General features: G+C 41.8%; 1 protein-coding gene across 1 annotated transcript in view; it reads left to right on the forward strand.

Annotated features, from left to right (window-relative positions):
• The first annotated feature begins 1,254 nt into the window (after positions 1-1,254).
• Positions 1,255-14,017, forward strand: part of LOC144266048 (E3 ubiquitin-protein ligase rnf213-alpha-like) — a 181,922-nt gene continuing 169,159 nt past the window's right edge. The window contains exons 1-3 of the mRNA XM_077819190.1: positions 1,255-1,296; positions 10,264-10,397; positions 11,520-11,604. Of these exons, the coding sequence (XP_077675316.1) occupies positions 1,275-1,296; positions 10,264-10,397; positions 11,520-11,604 (241 nt within the window). The 5' untranslated portion in view covers positions 1,255-1,274. The remainder of the gene's footprint in view (positions 1,297-10,263; positions 10,398-11,519; positions 11,605-14,017) is intronic.

The raw sequence follows: 14,017 nt of genomic DNA on the forward strand, positions 1-14,017 counted from the left end.
CCTGGTTTCACATCGTGTTGTGTGTCACCAACTCAGAAACTCACAGTGCACTCATTGAGTTTTTATAAGTGCTGGAACTCATTAACACATGACTTGGAGTTTGCAGACAGATCCCTGCTTCAGGGAGCTTGCAGATAAGGTCTTTATCCTACAAAACACCCAGCAGCACCCCCACCAAACCTAGTGCTGCTTGCTACTTAAGAGTCAATGGAAATACTCTTAGGCTTAGAAGGAACTATCCACGGACCACCTGAATGGAGCTCGGACCACAGTTTGAGAACCTCTGATCTAGTTGACATCCTGTATATCACAAGGCATTTAATTTCACCTATCATCCCTGTTCTGAACCCAAAAATTTGTGTTTGGCAAAAATATCCTCAAAAAAGACATCTTATCTGAATATTAAGATATCAAGACATGGAGACTCCAAAGCAGAGCTGCACCTTAAGAAGAAATAAATTCATTACCAACTTGGCAATTTTACCATAATGGTAGGTCTCTCCTCTAAAGTCCCAGCTCCTGAAGTCACAGGATTACGTGAGGAACTCAGCTTTCAGTTAAAAAGCTCCTAGTCCTATTGACTCCAGAGAAAAGCTTAAAAACATGTCCTGAGTGTGACCCTAAAGGCTCAGAAAGCAAAAGTAAAGATCCCCCTCCCCCAATTTATTATTTTTTAAAACTCTGGTGATTTTTAAGACAACCCCATGATTTTTGAATGGCTGGTGATACTGAAAACCCCTGTTTCTTAATATTTCCATATTTATTAGTTACACTGTAACCTCCCTCATTTCAGAAGACTGAGGGCAGATCTACACTTAAAACACTGTAGAAGCGCAGCTGCATTTGTGCAGCTGTGATGGTGTAATGCTTCAGTGGAGTTGCTGACAGTGCAGTTAATCCATGTCCGTGAGAGACCGTAGCTATGCGCTTTCTGCATCGGGGATTAGATCAGTATAACTTTGTCGCTCAGGAGTGTGGATTTTTCACCCCCCGATCGATGTAGATATACCGATGTAAGTTTGTGGTGTAGACTTGCCCAGAAGTATGTTAGGAACATAGGGGTAACTGAAAACCCTACGTACAATATTAGCCTTTTGCACAGATTAGAAATATTACTGAATTACTTTCACTTTCAGAATGAATGCATATTATTTACAAGACAGAGAGCAAAGAAATCATGTGGTTTGGGCAGGCAGTTTGACTCCAGTATATACAAGCACACACGAAACAGATGTTATTTCCTGGCGAAGACAAAGGCACATGAAGGCATCTTTATGGCTGGGAATCCAATAGAAGGTAGGATAAAGGTAGACCAAGCTGGATGAGCAAGCATCTCAGAGAGGTGAAGGGTGATTAAGAAAAAGCAGAAAGCATACAGGGAGTGGAAGATGGGAGGGATCAGCGAGGAAAGCTACCTTATTGAGGTCAGAACATATAGGGATAAAGTGAGACAGGCTAAAAGTCAAGTAGAGTTGGACCTTGCAAAGGGAATTAAAACCAATAGTAAAAGGTTCTATAGCCATATAAATAAGAAGAAAACAAAAAAAGAACTGGGACCGCTAAACACTGAGGATGGAGTGGAGGTCAAGGATAATCTAGGTATGGCCCAATATCTGAACAAATACTTTGCCTCAGTCTTTAATAAGGCTAAAGAGGATCTTAGGGATAATGGTAGCATGACAAATGGGAATGAGGATATGGAGATAGATATTACAATATCTGAGGTAGAAGTGAAACTCAAACAGCTTAATGGGACCAAATTGGGGGCCCAGATAATCTTCATCCAAGAATAATAAAGGAATTGGCACATGAAATTGCAAGACCATTAGCAAGAATTTTTAATGAATCTGTAAACTCAGGAGTTGTACCGTATGATTGGAGAATTCCTAACATAGTTCCTATTTTTAAAAAAGGGAAAAAAGGTGATCTGGGTAACTATAGGCCTGTTAGTTTGACATCTGTAGTGTGCAAGGTCTTGGAAAAAATTTTGAAGGAGAAAGTAGTTAAGGACATTGAAGTCAATGGTAAATGGGACAAAATACAACATGGTTTTACAAAAGGTAGATCGTGCCAAACCAACCTGATCTCCTTCTTTGAGAAAGTAACAGATTTTTTAGACAAAGGAAATGCAGTGGATCTAATTTACCTAGATTTCAGTAAGGCATTTGATACTGTGCCACATGGGGAATTATTAGTTAAATTGGAAAAAATGGGGATCAATATGAAAATTGAAAGGTGGATAAGGAATTGGTTAAAGGGGAGACTACAACGGGTCCTACTGAAAGGTGAACTGTCAGGCTTGAGGGAGGTTACCAGTGAAGTTCCTCAAGGATCAGTTTTGGGACCAATCTTATTTAATCTTTTTATTACTGACCTCGGCACAAAAAGTGGAAGTGTGCTAATAAAGCTTGCGGATGATACAAAGCTGGGAGGTATTGCCAATTTAGAGAAGGACCGGGATATCCTGCAGGAGGGTCTGGATGACCTTGTAAGCTGGAGTAATAGTAATAGGATGAAATTTAATACTGAGAAGTGTAAGGTTTAGGGATTAATAACAAGAATTTTAGTTAGAAGCTGGGGACGCATCAATTAGAAGTAACGGAGGAGGAGAAAGACGTTGGAGTATTGGTTGATCATAGGATGACTATGAGCCTCCAATGTGATATGGCTGTGAAAAAAAGCTAATGTGGTCTTGGGATGCATCAGGAGAGGTATTTCCAGTAGGGATAAGGAGGTTTTAGTACCGTTATACAAGGCACTGGTGAGACCTCACCTGGAATACTGTGTGCAGTTCTGGTCTCCCATGTTTAAGAAGGATGAATTCAAACTGGAACAGGTACAGAGAAGGGCTACTAGGATGATCCGAGGAATGGAAAACTTGTCTTATGAAAGGAGACTCAAGGAGCTTGGCTTGTTTAGCCTAACTAAAAGAAGGTTGAGGGGAGATATGATTGCGCTCTATAAATATATCAGAGGGATAAATACTGGAGAGGGAGAGGAATTACTTAAGCTCAGTACCAATGTGGACACAAGAACAAACAGATATAAACTGGCCACCAGGAAGTTTAGACTTGAAATTAGACAAAAGTTTCTAACCATCAGAGGAGTGAAGTTTTGGAATAGCCTTCCAAGGGAAGCAGTGGGGGCAAAAGATCTATCTGGCTTTAAGATTAAACTCGATAAGTTTATGGAGGAGATGGTATGATGGGATAACATGATTTTGGTAGTTAATTGATCTTTAACTATTCATGGTAAATAGGCCTAATGGCCTGTGATGGCATGTTAGATGGGGTGGGATCTGAGTTACCCAGGAAAGAATTTTCTGTAGTATCTGGCTGGTGAATCTTGCCCACATGCTCAGGGTTTAGCTGATCGCCATATTTGGGGTCGGGAAGAAATTTTCCTCCAGGGCAGATTGGAAGAGGCCTGGAGGTTTTTCACCTTCCTCTGTAGCATGGGGCATGGGTCACTTGCTGGAGGATTCTCTGCTGCTTGAAGTCTTTAAACTACGATTTGAGGATTTCAATAGCTCAGACATAGGTGAGAGGTTTTTTGCAGGAGTGGGTGGGTGAGACTCTGTGGCCTGCGTTGTGCAGGAGGTCGGACTAGATGATCATAATGGTCCCTTCTGACCTTAGTATCTATGAATCTATGAAAATGAATGTTAAGATATTTTTAACTGGCTGCATGTCTTTCTCACTTGGTTTGTGATGCCTGAGTTAAGCCGGCAGGAGTTCCCTATGTTTTTTGAATTTCACAACAAATCTTTAGATTAAGGATAAACAGATAGCTGCCGCTTCCTCTGCATGAGCCGTATTACACGGAAATTACATTTCCTGTCTTGGTGAAATTGCACTGATGACTAGAATGGAGGATAGAATATTTATAGAAATTCTTTTCTAAATTCTGATTCACAGGAATTGATACATTGTGGTATAAATTCTGATATATGCCTTTAACATAGATGTGCCTCCTTATTTACGTCTTTTTTTAAACTGGGATAATGACATTAACTTTTTTAGAGTCTCCTAGATTTACAGTAGTGGTGGTGTCACTGAGATCAGAATTCAGCCCTGACTCCAGTGCACTAAGGGCTGACTCCAGATTTACCCTCAAGAGCTGAGATCTGAATCTGGCACTGACTCCATCACAGTCACTTTGGATTTACCCTGGGGTAAACGAGATCAGAATCTGGCCCTGACCCCACTGTAGTCAGCGAGTGACTGAATTTAGAGCAAGGTCGCTGAAAGGAGAATTAGGTCTAACACCTGTACTGACAAAAATGTGAGACTGTCATGATGTGTTGTGTGCAAGTGGAGACCCCGGACTTGGCCTGTGGGCTTTGAGATCAGAATCCAACCCTGACCCCACTGCAGTCAATGGGGGGTGACTCCAGATTGACTCAAGGGGAGCTGAGATCAGAATCTGGCCCCAAGTGCCCTGCAGTCAGTGGGTGACTCTGGATTAATTCTGAGATCACTAAGAGCAGAATCAGGTCCGATATCTGTACTGACAAAAATGTGAGATTGCGGTGATGTGTTGTGTGCAAAGAAACACCATAGGCTTGGCCATTTGGGTTGAATCCCCCTGCCCTTCACCTTGTGCCATCATTAACACCAGTGGAAAATGAGGGTAGAGCACTGGACAGGGGCTGAGGAGGCCTGGCTCTGGTTGCTGGATGACCTTGGGCAAAGGTCTGTGCCTCAGTTTCCCCATCTGTAAACTGGGATAATGAAACTGGAGATCTACAGATGATAAGAACTAGAGAATGGGGGCTCTTCCTCTGTTTAACTGCATTTCCACTTTGGAGCAAAATCTGCCAGTAGGGGGCAAGTTGGCTTTTTCAAAAACCTTGTGTCTTTTGCTCTTTACACAACAAAAACAATCTGAAGGATTCTCTTAGGGTGACCAGACAGCAAGGGTGAAAAACTGGGACAGGGTGTGTGTGTATGGGGGTAATAGGAGCCTATATAAGAAAAAGACCCCAAAATAGGGACTGTCCCTATAAAATCGGGACATCTGGTCACCCTAGATTCTCTTGGGCTCAGCTGGCCCCAAATCACTATGTTTACTAACTACACACAGACACACCAGGCCCAGCTACTGTTGTTCTGAGAAAATTCGACTGGCTTCTAAAGCAGAGAACACAGTGAGTGCCATGGGAGGGGTCCCAAAGTATTTACATGGATGCTGTCCTATACCTGTGTGCTAAAACAAGGGAACTGAATGTAAACACATTTATTTTTTATTTACATTTTATAGATTTTTCCCTCCCCCTCACAAGTAGGAGAAACACAAAATCACAAATCTAGAGGGGGAAGTACAGTTATGACAATTAGATCAGCAAAACAGCCATTGTCCAGCAATCAAGAATTTGTATGATAAATAGGCTTGGAAGAAATATATTTTTATCTATAAATGTCCCTAAACATTGATTTTTACCGTACACCCACAAACTGATGGAAAAAATATTTCCATCAATAATAATCTAAATTTACAGATGAGCAAAGTAAGAAAAATGCTGTTTGAGAACTTATCAGAGTTCGATTTAAGGCTATTTACCCAGAATATTTTGACATGTGATGGTGACAATTTACATTTTAATGGTTAAAAAGCTTTAACTTTTTGAATTGCAACATCTACATCATTAAATAATTATTGTCTGACCCTTCTTCATTTCCAACAAATATGAAAATTTAAATAGATAAAAATCTAAAAATTGCTTAAAACCTATAATTTTGCACAACAGTGAAAATGTAAATAGATTAAAATAGAAAAAATGCTTACAAATAAATATCAATATTATCCGTCAAAATTATATATAAAAGTCTGCCAGACATAATGAAAAAACATGTACAGATAGATTGTGTCAGCAACGCCTGTTCTGTGTCACAGTTAGACTCCCTGGGTATAATAATCACAACTGCCAGTTGGACAACCAAGAATGAAGCCCCTTGGTGCTAGGTGCTGCTCAGACAGACAGATAGCAGGTGGTATATGAAATGACATGGTTTCTTTCAGCTGACTGTAAGTTCATTCCTTCTACTCAATGAGCCAATCTCAGTGTTAGGTATAAAATCACACAAAAGAGAGAGTGAATGCAGTAATTTTTTTTTTTTAAGACGACAGCAAGCAAGGCAGGAGAACAGAAAGATAAAGGAACAGGAGGGGAGGGAAGAGATGGATTGGGGTGGGGGAAAGGAGAACAACACCTCTGTTCCCATCTGCTAGGGGTTAATAAGTGCTACAAATTAATTGCAATGTTGTGCTTGAAAATTTAATGCTTGTAGCTCAGAAATGCACAAGTGAAAGCTCCCATGATTCTGGCCTCCATCCTGTAAACCCCTACATAGGTGTGTATGTGTTTGCCAGATCAAGGCCTATGTTCCATTGTGCATAATGCATTAACAATATTAATTGCATGAAAAAGAGTGTAAAATATTACCATCTGACAGTCCCATCTTCTTCCACTGTCCTTTCATGAGGAGAACAGTTTTGCATGTAGTGAAAACTATTTTTTACTTGTCTATGCACTACTGCATGGGATTTATCAACGTCACCTAATTTAATATGTCTTGATGCTGCTGATTAGATTTGACAAATATTATTTTTTGCTAAAGCGGTTGTGCTGATGGAAGGATGGGGCAGGGGGAGCATGAGAATGCATTTTCGGTTTTACTTCCTCATTTTGTGTCTTCAATGAAAAGCTTTACACTCCAACCTTGCAAGCTGAGCTGAATTTGTTAGGTTTGTTTTCAACTTTTGACACAGCTCTCTCACTTCCTTGCATCTTCACACAGACTGCTTCTTCCTGGATAGCTTTTACCTTGAAATTCAAATCCTGGATAGTCTTTGCCTTGAGATTCAAACCTGGGATCAAGTGTTGAAGAGAATTAAGGCTAACAAAACTAGAGATTCAGAATTAATTAAAATGTTTTTAAAAAAACAACCCTTACCTACATCACTTTACTTCTCTTACCTGAATACTAAGGTGGAGGCACTGCTGTTTTTCAGATTTGTAATTGATACAATGTTGGCTGCTGCTCTCATAATTTTATTGTTTTGTGATATTTGGTGCTTTTTAAAATCCTCAGCTCCTGGAGTCAGGTGTTTACGTGAGACTCAGCTTCCATTTAAAAACAAAGTCAGATCCTATCTTCTGTTGTTGGGGAGAAAAGCTACACAACATGATCCCTAAAAGGCCCAAAAACCAGGAGACAAAGAAAAAGAATCATCTCTGTAAAATCAGAATGTTAAATACCTTACAGGGTAATCAGATTCAAAACATAGAGAATCCCTGTAGGCAAAACCTTAAGTTACAAAAAGACACAAAAACAGGAATATACATTCCATTCAGCATAGCTATTTTACCAGCCATTAAACAAAAGGAAATCTAACGCATTTCTAGCTAGAATACTTACTAACTTAAGGAGTTATGAAGAGCATTCCTGGCAAAAGCATCACACAGCTAGACAGACCCTTTGTTCCCCCCCACCCTCCAGCTTTGAAAGTATCCTGTCTCCTCGTTGGTCATTTTGGTCAGCTGCCAGCGAGGTTATCTTAGCTTCTTAACCCTTTACAGGTGAAAGGGTTTTGCCTCTGGCCAGGAGGGATTTTATAGTTCTGTATACAGAAAGGTGGTTACCCTTCCCTTTATATTTATGACACCCCCAAAAAAACTCTCTCATTTTTTAGTTATTTTCCAAGCTGGAACGAGTAAAAAATGAGGAGGGGGGGAAAGTGGGAGAAAGTGGATTCCCTTCTCTATACACACACTGCTTCTCACTTTTTAAAAACTTTCCTCCCCTTCTTTCAGTGAAAGTAAAAGGTGGTGGTGGGGATAAAGAGGGCAGGAAAAACCCAGATCTCCAAACCAAAATGTTTTCGTTTCCAAATCTCAAATAAAATGTCATTTTGAAGCTGAAATTAAATGAACTGTCAATTCAAAATTGAAAATTTTCATTGGAATTGCCATTTTTTTATCCACGCTGATCTTGAGTCTTTTGAAACTAAATTCACAGGGTTTGATTCTCCCCTGTATAGAGAGACCCAAAGATCTTTACCTCCACAGCGCAGGCTTGTACCAGTTGAGCTGAAGGAGCAACTCTGTTAGCTGGAAGCAATAGTAGGTTTTTATCCTCGATCAGCTAAATTTTCAAAGACATGGATGTTAGGTGCCTAATTGCAATCTGCACCTATGAAAATCTCCCCCTAAGTGGTTAAGCCACTGGAAAGGGACATGACACAATAGGCCTGGTCTGTACCTCTGAGCACCGTAGCTATTTCAACCTAAGCCCCGGTGTAGACACAGCTAGGATGATGGAAGACTCAAGAATGCTTCTGTTAACCGATCTACCATTGCTTAGGGAGTTGGTTTACCAATAGTCATGGAAAAAACCCTTCTGTCTCTGTAGACTGCCTCTATACTGTGAGGTTACAACAGCACTGCAGCTATACTGCTACAGCCCCTGTAGTGTAGACAAACCCTTAAGCTAGTGTTCGGGGATTGAACCAGAGACCTCCAGAGCAAACAGCAAAAGCTGCTACAGCTTGAGTTAAAAAGCCAATCCCCTGCAGCTGGGGGCTGTAGCAACTCACATTCCCTGTGGATTGGCACAGATGGGCACCTGCAGCCCACTCAGCGGTGGGTTATACTTGCACTTTGTGTTATCATTCACACTTGTGCAAAGTGTGTGTGACTCCCTACCACCAGTGAAAGCAAGGACGGTCAGCCCTGCAGAGCTGACCATCTATAGCATACAATAGGGAAAGTTGTTTTATAGCAGGATTTCTGTCTCTTGCTAATGACATGCATGCTGGGGCGGGGGTATTTCTCCGTAGGTGTTGGAACTAAGGGTGCTGCCACACTCCCTGGCTTGAAGTGGTTGCCATTATATATAGGGTTTATTCTTTGGTTCAGTGGCTCTCAGCACCCCTAGATTTCTCCGAAGCTGTCCATTTTAATACTAACATATTCATTGGTTTTCTTTAGAGAAGTTCAATTTGACAGAATTATCAAATTAAGAGTCTGATCCAAAGCTGAGGCCTCAAGTGTGTTGTGATCTTAATTCCTTCTTTTGCACTTGCTTTCTGTTTTGTCGATACTTTACCAATAGCTATTAACGTCATATTTCCCCAAACCTCATTAAAATATTTAGAAAATGTTCACAAAATTTCTGCAAAAACATTCTTACATCTTTGAACATCTTCCTGAACATTTATTGGTTTTGCCACTCCACTTAATTATTATCATTAATAATTATTACTGTTACGAATTATACCTGGTAGGAGATGCACACAAATGCTACGAATTACACCTGGTAGGTCACGCACACAAATGCTACGAATTATACCTGATAGGTCACGCACAGTTCAAATCTAGGCTGAGGCACATAAACAAAGTCCACAACTGCAGAGTTCCCAAAAAACACCAAGTTTATTACGCTCGAGCGTGGTGCCCCCCTGCTAGCCAGGAGGGGACCCCGAATACAGATTATACAAAGGTTATATACTTTTTAGCAAAGCATGTTGCCCTTGTGCATCGGAAACCTTAGCCAATAAACAAACCCTTGTCTTATCTACCACCTATCCCTGCTTGGTTCATTCCTTGTGCTAAACCAGTATGTTAATTACACAGCATGGTCCTAAAGCCATGCATCAGTAACTTTTATTATCACGATGGGAGGCCTCACATCAAAGGCCAGGAGATAGGGAGTTAGGGACTGACAAAAAAACAGATACTGGGAGTCAAGGCAGGCTGGAGACAAGGAGGAGGATTTTCACAGGAATGCAATGTCTAAGGAACACGCCTCCTGGTGCATGATGTGCTTGCTTTTAGACAATGGTGGGTTCCAAACCAAAATGGAGTCACATGTGCTAACTTTTCCTTAACATTACCATAAATAATAATACACACCTTATCTGAGATGGGGCCCCATCATGCTGGCACTACACAGACACACAGTGATGGGGATCACGGCCCCATCTTGCTGAGGGCTTGAGATTTGGGTCCCGTTGTGCTGGGTGCTGCACAGATATATACGAAGATACTGACCCTACTGTGAAGAGTTAACATACTGAAAAATGTATATTTCCCCATATTACTCAGCAGTGGAATAAAATGGGGAAAATACTTTCCCTGTGATCGAAACTTACTGTAATAGTTTCTCTCTCAAATGGTCATTTAAATGAACACTGGGAATTTGCTGTTACGCTCAGTGAACAGATGCTGTTTTTCTGTTTTTGATTTTTGTTTCATTCCAGGAACAAACTATTTAGAACTAGATAAAAATGAACCAAAGCCTCTGAGGTCAGGACTGTCAGAAGATGCCCCTGCTGAACAGGACCCGGGATCTGGACCCCAGCCGCCAGCTGGTTCTGCTGAAGCAGCCACTGAGGTGGGGCGTTCGTTTCCTTAGGATCAGTGGGAACTGAGCTTAGTTTTATGGCTAATCAGGAACTTTCCAATGATATGTTGTTGTTTTTTTGTCACAAAATGCTGGTTTATTGAAACTGAAATTCCTTGCGGACACATTTCAGTTTCAATAAAGTTTCACCAAAACACAGGCCTGATTTCCTGCCAGCTCGCTTGGTGGTGTGCTTAGGGGCCTGGCATTACAGAATACATGGGTTCAGGGCAACCTCACCAGGCGGACTGCAACTGGGCAGAGACCCTAGGGCTTCCAGGCTTCCTGCCATGAAGACCTGAGTGTAACAGTCCTGGAAGTTCTTGGAGACCTGGCTGGATCTGGTGCTCTCAGGTGTTCTAGGCTTCCCAATGTGCAGCAGGGGACTGTCTGGGCTGCTCCTTACTGTGGGGGTCTCCCTGACTTCCACTGGCTATGGATCAGGACCTAAATGGTCTAATTTTCAGAATCATCGGGCACCCAGCAGCTCCCAGTGTAGTCAATGGGATCTGCTGGCTTACGCTGGTGGAAATCTTTCCAAGAACTTTTTCTTTTTGGTGGAAAAATTTTTTTGACTAAACCAAAATTTCCTGAAAAGTCTCCACTTTCCTCAAAATCTTTTTATTATTTAGCAGGTTTTGGCCAAAAATTATTCTGTTTTTAATTATTATTGACCAAAATTATTAAGGTTTTTGGCAGTTTGGGGCCAAAATTATTACAGTTTTTGGCAAAAATTATTTTGATTTTTGGAAGTGTTGGGCTGAAGAGTTCTGGGTTTAGCGGCTTTTTGACAAATAGTTGCGTTTTTCCTGTGAAAACCACTCCCACTCCCATTTTCCAATCAGCTCAGCTGCTGGATGCTCAGCACATCTCAAAATCAGTCCGCTCATTTAATTGCCTAACTATGGATGTAGGAGGCTCCTGTTTTTGAAAATCTGAGCCATAACCCGGCTGTTATTAACGTTTTCCGTTAATCTGTTTCTGCCTTCGGTTAGCAGAGGAGTTGTTTATGCAGCTACCCTCACACCTGTCAAAGGGCTGCATTTGGCATAAATCAAGCCTCTGCTGTGTTTAGTCACCCCGTTCATGCTTTGATTCATTTCCTTTACCAAGGAACACAAGGTCGGAGCTACAGATCGAGCCACTGGCAAAGCAGAGACAGAGAACCAGAAAGAGGGGAACACAGCAGATGGTACAGGTAACCATTTAATTCCCTGTGTGTGTTTTTTTCTTTTAGAGCTGTTTGAAAATTTTAAATGGAAGAGTTTCCATGCAGTTTTGTCCAAATTGAAACATCTCATTTAGAAAATGTCAAAATGTTTTGTTTTGATAATATTGTTTTGGTTCACTTTGGTTTTGACTTTTATATTAAGTTTAGTATCACATGTATGATATTTAATAATATGTATATATGATATTTAACATTTAAATATAACATAAAAGTAAAAATGACACCACTGAATTTCAATATTCCTGAAAAGAAAATTTCTGAAATGTTCATTTTCAGGAAATTTCATAATTTCAGCTTTTCATACCAATTCAGAACATTTTTTTTTTTGAAATGTCAGAATTTCCCCAAGAATAGAAATTCCCTTCCCTGAGCAGCTCTAGTAATTTTATTTACAAGTTTTTTATTTATAAAGATAAATGTAATCCAAAAATCTGCCCCTTCCACCTGTAAAGTCTCTATTGATGTGAACTATTACCACCTGGGAGCAAGTGAAGATGTTGTGTGCACAATCTCACAGAGACATGGTTAGTGCCTTAAATGGACAGCCAGAAATTTGTGGTCTGGCAGCGGGGATGGGGTCACCGCAGTGTGGTCTCTAGTGGATTCAGACATAGAACCATAGAAGATTAGGGTTGGAAGAGACCTCAGGAGGTCATCTAGTCCAACCCCCTGCTCAAAGCAGGACCAACCCCAGCTAAATCATCCCAGCCAGGGCTTTCTCAAGCCGGGCCTTAAAAACCTCTAAGGAAGGAAATTCCACCACCTCCCTAGGTAACCCATTCCAGTACTTCACCACCCTCCTAGTGAAATAGTGTTTCCTAATATCCAACATAGACCTCCCCAACTGCAACTTGAGCCCATCGCTCCTTGTTCCATCATCTGCCACCACTGAGAACAGCCGAGCTCCATCCTCTTTGGAGCCCCCTTTCAGGTAGTTGAAGGCTGCTATCAACTCCCCCCGCCCTCTTCTGGATATTAGGAAAAACTTTTTCACTAGGAGGGTGGTGAAACACTGGAATGTGTTGCCTAGGGAGGTGGTGGAATTTCCTTCCTTAGAAGTTTTTAAGGTCAGGCTTGACAAAGCCCTGGCTGGGATGATTTAATTGGGGATGGGTCCTGCTTTTGAGCAGGGGGTTGGACTAGATGACCTCCTGAGGTCCCTTCCAACCCTGATATTCTATGATTCTATGATTCTCTTCTGTAGACTCAACAAGCCCAGTTCCCTCAGCCTCTCCTCCTTGGTCATGTGCCCCAGGCTCATAATTATTTTCGTTGCCCTCCGCTGGACTCTCTCCAATTTGTCCACATCCTTTCTGTAGTGGGGGGCCCAAAACTGGATACAATACTCCAGTTGTGGCCTCAGCAGTGCCAAATAGAGGGGAATAATCACTTCCCTCGATCTGCTGGCAATGCTCCTACTAATGCAGCCCAATATGCCGTTAGCCTTCTTGGCAACAAGGGCACACTGCTGACTCATATCCAGCTTCTCATCCACTGTAATCCCAAGGTCCTTTTCTGCAGAACTGCCACTTAGCCAGTCGGTCCCCAGCCTTTAGCAGTGTATGGGATTCTTCAATCCTAAGTGCAGGACTCTGCACTTGTCCTTGTTGAACCTCATCAGATTTCTTTTGGCCCAATCCTCCAATTTATCTAGGTCCCTCTGTATCCTATCCCTACCCTCCAGTGTATCTACCTCTCCCCCCAGCTTAGTGTCATCTGTGAACTTGCTGAGGGTGCAATCCATCCCATCATCCAGATCATTAATAAAGATGTTGAACAAAACCGGCCCTAGGACCGACCCTTGGGGCACTCCCTTGATACCAGCTGCCAACTAGACATGGAGTCATTGATCACTACCCGTTGAGCCCGACAATCTAGCCAGCTTTCTACCCACCTTATAGTCCATTCATCCAATTCATACTTTTTTAGGCAAGACTGCAGTGGGAGGGAGACTGTATCAAAAGCTTTGCTAAAGTCAAGATATATCATGTCTGCTGCTTTCCCCATATTCACAGAGCCAGTTATCTCATCATAGAAGGCAATCAGGTTGGTCAGGCATGACTTGCCCTTGGTGAATCCATGCTGACTGTTCCTGATCACCTTCCTCTTCTCCAAGTGCTTTTGAAATGGTTTCCTTGAGGACCTGCTCCATTATTTTTCCAGGGACTGAGGTGAGGCTGACCGGTCTGTAGTTCCCCCGGTTCTCCTTCTTCCCTTTTTAAAAGATGGGCACTATATTTGCCTTTTTCCAATTGTCCAGGACCTCCCCCAATTGCCACGAGTTTTCAAAGATAATGCCAATGGCTCTGCAATCACATCGGCCAACTCCCTCGGCACCCTCAGATGCATTAAATCTAGACCCATGGACTTGTGCTTTTCT

The sequence above is a fragment of the Eretmochelys imbricata genome, chromosome 6 (assembly GCF_965152235.1).
Source record: "Eretmochelys imbricata isolate rEreImb1 chromosome 6, rEreImb1.hap1, whole genome shotgun sequence".
Lineage (NCBI taxonomy): Eukaryota > Metazoa > Chordata > Testudines > Cheloniidae > Eretmochelys > Eretmochelys imbricata.